At 41.2% G+C, this 8,447-nt stretch overlaps 1 protein-coding gene across 5 annotated transcripts in view; it reads left to right on the forward strand.

Moving 5' to 3' along the window:
• LOC139759205 (uncharacterized) overlaps positions 1–8,447 on the forward strand; it is a 44,322-nt gene extending 35,875 nt beyond the window's left edge. For all 5 annotated transcript variants that reach the window (XM_071681273.1, XM_071681272.1, XM_071681275.1 and 2 more), the window contains 6 exons: positions 615–764; positions 1,737–1,925; positions 2,790–2,927; positions 3,874–4,100; positions 4,384–4,522; positions 4,995–8,447. In XM_071681273.1, the coding sequence (XP_071537374.1) occupies positions 615–764; positions 1,737–1,925; positions 2,790–2,927; positions 3,874–4,100; positions 4,384–4,522; positions 4,995–5,627 (1,476 nt within the window). In that variant the 3' untranslated portion in view covers positions 5,628–8,447. The remainder of the gene's footprint in view (positions 1–614; positions 765–1,736; positions 1,926–2,789; positions 2,928–3,873; positions 4,101–4,383; positions 4,523–4,994) is intronic.

Genomic DNA, 8,447 nt, shown 5'->3' on the forward strand with positions numbered 1-8,447 from the left:
ATATGGACCACGCTCACTGAGATTGGCATCTCTGTCCACGGAGGGAACAGATAGAAAATAAAAACACAGATCACATCGCCCCTGCGGGGAATCCAACTTCCCTCACACACAACCACTGTACCTGACCACCAGTGCCTGCTGGCCCGTGACGCGTTACCTGTAACTGTGGCCTATTCTCTAGCGAACAGTGTGCTCACAGTCACATTTTTGTGCACTACGAAATCGTCTGGAGGCAAGGACGATGTCAATTTGAAGCGCAGTCAAGTCAGACGTCCTACACTGTAATCGTATGGTGACTTAACACCTTGGCTACAACGCCTTGATTTCATAATTACTGCGAATTATCCATTACGAACGACGACTTGAGCTCAAGTACGATGTCGTAATCCTTGAATAGAATGACTTATCACAGTACTTGAGTACGCGTTCGTACTCACGGGGTCAAATTGTCGTACTGATGGTGTTCAAAAAGCCACATTTATCAAAGTAAGAAAATCATCAGCATAGAAAGGCACACTAGGTAGGAATGTTCTAGTAAACTGTTGTGTTCCTCCTCTCGCATTAACTGATACATATGTTCCATTAAACTGTTGTACTCCTCTTGGTGTGTACAGGAGCTGGAGGAGCAGAACAGGCTGTTGGTGAGGATCGGCAAAAGGCAGGAGACGGCACTCACCCGCTACCAGGACACAAAGAGCGAGTTACCGCACATCATCGAGGCTCACAAGCTGGAGATTAACGTCCTGCAGGAGAAGCTACGCCGGGTAAGGCCGCCACCTAACGCTATACGAATTGTTAACATACAAGAAAAAGTGGGAGAGTCATATGCGTAAGAATGTATAAGGAAGGGAAAACAATGCGAAACTGTGGAGAGCACGAGTCTTTGAGGAAGAATGTAGAGTACGTAGGAAAGTTAGATAACAGAAGCCCTAATGGCCTATGCCGAGGTTATCTGCAGGACAGTAATAGCATCCTAAGTTTATGTAGATGGAAAGAGGATAGTAAACCAGAATGGTCGATGAGGGTGTGAGGTTTGGGAGAAGGATCATCACCTGTGGTAGGAGAGAAGTGCACCACCAGGCTTAGCTCATTATTGATCTATTTTTTTTCTTAAGTGAAACGTGTATATATTTATCCGTAGATTATCACATATTCATCTTGCAATATGAATAAGATATGAACTCCCTACTCTGCGCTGGGTAAGTGTTTACACGTGTGGACACATCACACTGGAGACTATGAAGACATTTACAAGTTTTCATTCTAAAACGTATCATCAAGCCAGAGACTAAAGGCATTTATTGATAAATAAGCGTCCATGAGATGTTTAAATATGAATGTCTGTTTGATCAAAATTATCATTATGAGCAGTCCCAAGATAATGTAACTAGAAAATAAAGTTACGTCAAAAGATTAATTCAAGGTATATGTGACAGCTCGAAATATATGTGACAAGGGGAAAGAGAGAAGTTAGAAAAGAAGAAGTAATTGGTATTATTATAAACTGGAAAAAAGGGGCATTTAATATAATAAAGTGGGAACATGGCGCAATACGAGGGTAAAGACGAATAACACGGTAAATCATTTTTCCTACGGTAACCCTTGTGCCCACTTCCTGCTTCCAGAGGGACACAAGCCTAACTGTCCTGCCGGCACAGAAGGAGCACCATATCACACCTACACCATCAAAACCATGGTTTTTCATGTTAGGAATCTAGTGTAATGTTGGTTGACAGTCCACAGAAGTCAACCGGCGGAACGCTGAGAAACTGAAGGCGACAGACGCTCGCATCATCAAACTGACCGAGGAACTGACCAGACTGCGGGAGCTGAGTCGGAAGAGGAACCTGCCCGAGCGTGACCACCTGAACAAGAAGCTCAGCGCTGCCACACAAACTCTCCAGGAGAAGGAGAAGGAAGTACAGGTAACATCTTGACTCATCAGAAGCAGAGTCAGGGAAGAACTCGACACTATCTTTAACTTCCACCAATATCTTGACTATAGCCTCTCCCAGCACCACTTACTCACCTTCCTGTAATCATGTACCTATTTGTACTGTACGGAGAGGGGGTTCTATACTCGTGGGGCCCCATCTCTCGAAACTTCTCTACTATAACTTCCAAAACTTCTATATAATATCATTATTTACCATGTCCTCATTCACTTTATGCCATTTATCCTTCTCTCTTATCTGTTTAAGTACTTCTTTACTCAATTAATTTTAACGTTTCTCGCTTAATTTTATGTTATGCCCTCTGGTCGGTCGTTCTATCCTTACGCCTTTCGAGGACGTGTTCACTGTCTTCGTCCATCAGCCTGGTTAAAGATTAAAAGGGTGTGATCAGGACACTCCTCACTCTTCTCTCCTCCTTGGTGGGCAATCTTGAGGCCTTTAGTCTTTTCTTTTAACGCAACTTTCTTAAGTCTGATATCATCTCAGCTGCCTTCCTTGGAACTTTATCATCAATTGTTTGTACTTAAAATAAGAAGACCAAACTTGTGAAGCATGTTCAAAGTTTTGGGCCCATGTAGGATGTGAGGATCTTCCTCAATAATTCCAGATCGTGTCGTCAACACATTTTAATCTTATACTTTCACCTCTCTTGTGCCACCGTCGGCTCTCTGTCCTGTCATAGACACCGCCTCCTCTCATACTTGCTCTGTCTTACAACACTCACCCACAGTGCTTCAATATGCATAGAGTTTGCTTGAATATCTCACCCCTCTTATAGCTCATGGCTAGTGGTATACTGAAACTGCTACATGCAAACATTCCCACAAATTGTAGGAGTTGCAGCGTCGCCTGGGTGTGTTAGAGAAGGCATTGAAGCAACAGGTCCAAGCCGAAGTGGGTCGCCACAGAACTACTGCCAAGAAACTCTATAATCTACAGTGTGAACATCACAAACTGCAGGATACACTTAAGGTGAGTATATCATGAATTCCTCGCTTCTCTGACCTTAATCGAAAGACACTTATTAACACATTCCTTCTGGAAATTTTGTCCAGAAAAAGTTGAAGTAAAGAAATTCAAATTATCAAAGTATTTCTGGGTATTTCTTTCTTTGCTTCTCGACGGTAAAATGACGAGTTCATAATCATATTGAAAACTTGATATTATTCTGCAAGAGATGTGGTCCCATCCTGCAGGCAAAACAAAGTGAAAATAAAAGGTTATTTTGCATCTACGGCTGCTAGCTAAAGTGTTAGTTACAGTTTAAAATGTTGTCATTCAGTACAGTAATACTTCACTTATAATGTTACGTCATCATTTACTTCATAGACAAGCTTTGTACGTGAGAAATAAACTTTATAAGATACAATATTACCGGCAAGTAAACACGGAGAAAACTTCCTAAATATAAATCTACAACCAAGGAAAAAATCCATATGACAGTCACATTCCATATGTCAATCACATTCCATATGACATCCATAATCCATGAGTCACAATCCATATGACAGCCATAATCATATGAGTCACAATCCTTATGACAGTCATAACTGGAAGATCATAACCGTGAATGATAAAAGTCAAATTAAAAACAGCCACGTTTTAGAGATTTAAAGATCGAGAAACGTTCTTCAATTTCTTGATTTTTTTTATATATTTGATCGCCGTTTCCCGCGTTCATGGATATTATGGGGTGAACTGTGGTCAAGAAAGGTCAAACAGGTGACGAGAATAATTTCAAATCGGCAGTTACTTAGGATGGTATGTTAGTTTCTACTGACAGACTACAATTACCTCAGACAACGGGATTTATCAAACTGATCTCGTTTTTAAAAAACCACCGAGTTTTTTCAGCAAACATACAAGTCCTACTTGTGCCACGAGAACAGACTGCAGCCACATAGTACATCATTTACAGGAGCGAGAGGAAGAGTTAGAATCCCTCCAGCGATACAGTCATCACGCAGGGCGGGGGAATGGCGAGAGCACCTCCACCACGGCTGCCTCCTCCCGGTCGGGATCCATCTCCGCACATCACAAGTCTGGACGCAAGCGAGGCAGTGGCTCCTCCACCACCACCTCCGGCATCGTCTCAGCTGTGGACGCTATATCTAGTGACTCACGTAGTTCACTTGGTTTGGACGGGTGAGTACCTCAGTGAGTCATGCAGTTAACATGCCTCAGAGAGATGAGTAAGAGTGGAGGAGCATTGTATACGTGTGAAAATAAAGTAGCTTTTGATGATCATGAACTGAAATAGAGCCATGCACATTTGAGTGGAAAAGATTTACTATATTCAGTTGAGATGTGCTTATCTCTACAGTTAGAATTCTCAAAATGAGTACGCAACAAATTACCAAAATACTGTAATAAACATCTACTGAAGTAATCTCTCTAGTCTTGACACTAGAGTTGTTCTTGCCATTAGCAGCGGGAGGTTACCGCCCATCAGTGCAGACAGTCGTCGAAAGAAGGAGATATCAGGGACCTCCACACTCCTCGGTTCACCGGAGTCACCAGAGCTGCTCAGCTGGAAGCCCAGGCACCGCGCACACACATCCACCAAGGTGATCATGATGACCCACTGGGTAAGGTTAGGTAACGACGCTAAACTTAAAGAAACAAACTGGAACATCTGCTGCAAACTACACGATCTGGCAGTGACTTTGGGGGAGGGTGAAGACAAACATTTTATCATCAGCAGTGCCAAGAATGGGTGGTAATGACATGATAACGTGATGCAAGTAAGTTGTCTTGCCTTTCAGTGAGGAATATACAGTAAGACAATGGTCAGTGAACAATCAAATCAAAGATACCAGCATCCTTCTAGACTTGTTTGTATTTTTTTTCCTTACGCTTACCTCTTCCACTTCTATTTACTTACCTCCAAAACAGTCTGTTATTCTGCTTTAAATCATCACTCTTCTTCTTCTTCTTCTTCTTCTTCTTCTTCTTCTTCTTCTTCTTCTTCTCCTCCTCCATGCAGATTTTCAGTAATGATAAGATCATGTTAAGTCATGGGCACTACCATTTCAACAGGAAGGTGTGGAGGAGCGAAGACTGGCTCGGGTTAGACGTTGCCGGCGATCTCCTCGACCTTCAGCGGAGGAAGGCTTCTTACTGAGTCCACGGTGCACACCCTCGCCTAGTCCAGCCACCACACCTGAACCACATGCACACAGATCAGAACCTGACGGTGATGCTTCGGAGAACGGCGTGAAGCACCCAGGACACTCTGACCACAGGAGAAGACAGCGTCTGGCAGCTTCACTGCGTGATGCTCGACGTAATACCAGCAAGGATGAAGGCCATGACGAAGAAATTGATGACGATCAAGGAACAAAAAATGGGGACAGGGGATCATCTGGTACCAGAGAATTCTCCTTAATAGAGCACTACCCACCTAGAGAACGTATCACTCTCAACAGGGGATCGAGTGGTGGATCTGACAGTGGAAGTGGCACATCCCCTCCCCCTACAAAACCAGTCCCACTCCTCAGTGATTCCCGCGTTCCCTCTCATCTCTCACGCCTGGGCTCCCCTCTTCCTGTACAAGCTGTGTCAAAGAGACATACTACAACCACCTCTGCTGACCTGCGGACATTTTCAAGCCTCTCCAAACTGGATTCAAGCAGCTCTCCCACACCTGCACGGAGTGCCATCACTCCCTGAATAAGACACTTCTTTTTTACGTTCCCATCTCCCTCATGTTAACAATCTTATTTTTACGTTCCCATCTCCCTCATGTTAACAATCTTATTTTTACGTTCCCATCTCCCTCATGTTAACAATCTTATTTTTACGTTCCCATCTCCCTCATGTTAACAATCTTATTCACATTATTCATTTTTCAAATACGAATATTCTCTGCAATCTATTTTAGTATGTAATGGTGGCTTTGTTGATATTTAAGTCAACAATTTTGTGCTGTATTCATCTGCTTTTAACGTTACCGTCAGTATCACAACTAGGAAACGTAGACACAGCTTTTTCTTTTTTATCTAATTCATCATAATTCATTTATCCTCCCTCCAATATAATGCACTCTTATCCTACCACCTGTAATCCAGTTAAAACTCTTTTTTTACATCATTTCACGGTACATTATCACCGAAAGTGCTCCTCTACAATGGAAATGCATCCTAAACATTTCCATGATAAGCGACCAATGTAAATCTAAACTTGTTACTGATGACTTATGATAAAAGTATGGGGACATGTTCTTGAGGGTCTTTTTGGTCAAAGTTTACACAAAATTCAACAAATAAATGTCACAAAAGATACCACAAGATACCCCAACAGATATAGATAAAAGTTAATATAAGGTACACACTCGAAATGGTGGCAGAGGTTTTATTTAGAGGCCGGTTGTTGAGGTGGTACACACACACACACACACACACACAAGCAAGACTGCCTACTGATCCAAGGCTGAATATGAAGCCACACTCAAAAACTGTAGAGCTGTTGGGTCTCCTGGTGGATTCTTCTTGCCTCTTCCTCTGGCTCAAAATACTACTTGCTGCCTTTTTCTTTTTGTGGGAGAGGGCATCTCTGATGTTTCTCGACAGCTATCAGTGCTCTCCTTTACCCATTTGAAGAATGTGTGCAACCTCATCTGGAGAGCCTTCTCTTTCTTCAGCTGGTACACCTCCTTACGTCAGTCTATGAGATTTTCAAACCTTCTTTTGGATGCTGAACTTCGCTCCATGTCGAGGTCATCAAGAGGTTCTCCATAACTGCTTCAAAAAAGTTACGTCTCTGAGGGTCGTGTCTCAACACCAACAACTGTCTTCTCTTCCGGCGCTTGTTGTTGGTGAGACAAGCCTGTGTTATACACGTTGGCTCCCTGGCCCCTGAGCGACTCCTCCATGAAACCTTCTTCAGGTTGGGTGTGAGCGGACACACACAAACACCCACACACACTTCCCAAACTTGTTTTCTGTGCATGTCTGAATTTTCCACTGTATTTTTTTCTTTTGCAATTTTTCAAAACAACGGTACAGAGGGTCAATGCATTTTATAATTAGTCATATTTCCTAATCTGTTGGAGACGTTCCGCATAAACAATGTCAATATGGGCAATGTAAATAGAGATATACGCATTCAGATTTTTTACCTTGGAAAACTGACTTTTGAATGTTGTTGCAGAGCTGTTGTACTATACTACAACTCAGAAGCCTTGACCTGTAAAACATACTTGTTAAGACAAGAAACAAACATTCCAACAATTTCATGTTACATTTAAGAAATTGTTTTAAAGCTTTGTCTAAATACTTGTTCCAAATCAAGTTAAAGTAAAAATAACTTGATAGCCATTTACTTCTTACAGAATTTGAGATGGCAGAAACTGATTACATAACACCACTCTAAAATCACGATAAGTATAGAGTCATTGTGACAGAAATACACACACATGATTCACAGACAGAAAACTAGCAGTCTGTTGAAATACTGATTTAAAACTTTACTACAAACTGATCATATAATTCTGCATGAGAGGATCCGTTTAAATGAGGCGAGCTGTTAACAAATTCCTCTTTAAATATCCTGCCAGCAGAGCACAGTTATGCCAACACCATTTCCTTTACAGTATATATGTCCGCTCTCTCCATTACAGCAAACCAATTTTACCAAGTAATTTCATATTCAAAAGAGCACAACTTATATATCCCTATATCAATTGTCATTTTGTATGCTTTCTCTGATGAAGGAAATATAATATCTGTCTGTCTTTCTCAATAAAGGAGTTCTATATTGAATTAGGGTTTCTAATTTTATAGAACTCAAATAATGCTAGTAATTTTCAGAGGTTTTATTCAGAATTAGGAAAAGCTAATTCAATAAAACCTTTAATATCAATAGACCATTGTAGGGAAACAGTAGTCCATTGCTAAAGATGGTAGGATATTTATGCATCATGAAAAACTTCAAAAACTTGAGTTTATATTGTCAATAAATGAACGTCATTACTGCACATGAATGTTATGATACTGCTGTTAAAACTGTTATCAACCCTACAAGTGTTATCACTGTATGAGAAGTTGTGGTCAGCGAGAGAGAGAGCTGGCGGTGTAATAAATATTCAGTTCGACTTTCCTGTCACCTCTTGAAGTAGTATTTATGTTCTGACAGTCACTAGTTTTCACATATAGCCAGCAGCAATAATTCGCCGCAGAAACAAAGTCAGTTCAGATATCCAGAGCAAATTCAACCTCCAAGCATGAAAAATGACAGTAGAGCATGATGCCAGAATTTGAAAGCTTTAGCATTATGACAACTTGTAAGGTATATAATACCCGGGTTTGAATGGCTGTAGTTAATTCAGTGTCCATACATTTGTTTTAATAATTTCAAATTCCAAAAATTCTTGACATGTTGGGAGGGACCGTTCTCTGCGACGTTGATAGCACATGAAGGGTTAGCATAAACTCTGTACATCAAGTGTACCTTTAGCATTCAATGAGAAATAAATACGTCAACAAAATACAA

The sequence above is a fragment of the Panulirus ornatus genome, chromosome 32 (genome assembly GCF_036320965.1).
Source record: "Panulirus ornatus isolate Po-2019 chromosome 32, ASM3632096v1, whole genome shotgun sequence".
Classification (NCBI taxonomy): domain Eukaryota; kingdom Metazoa; phylum Arthropoda; class Malacostraca; order Decapoda; family Palinuridae; genus Panulirus; species Panulirus ornatus.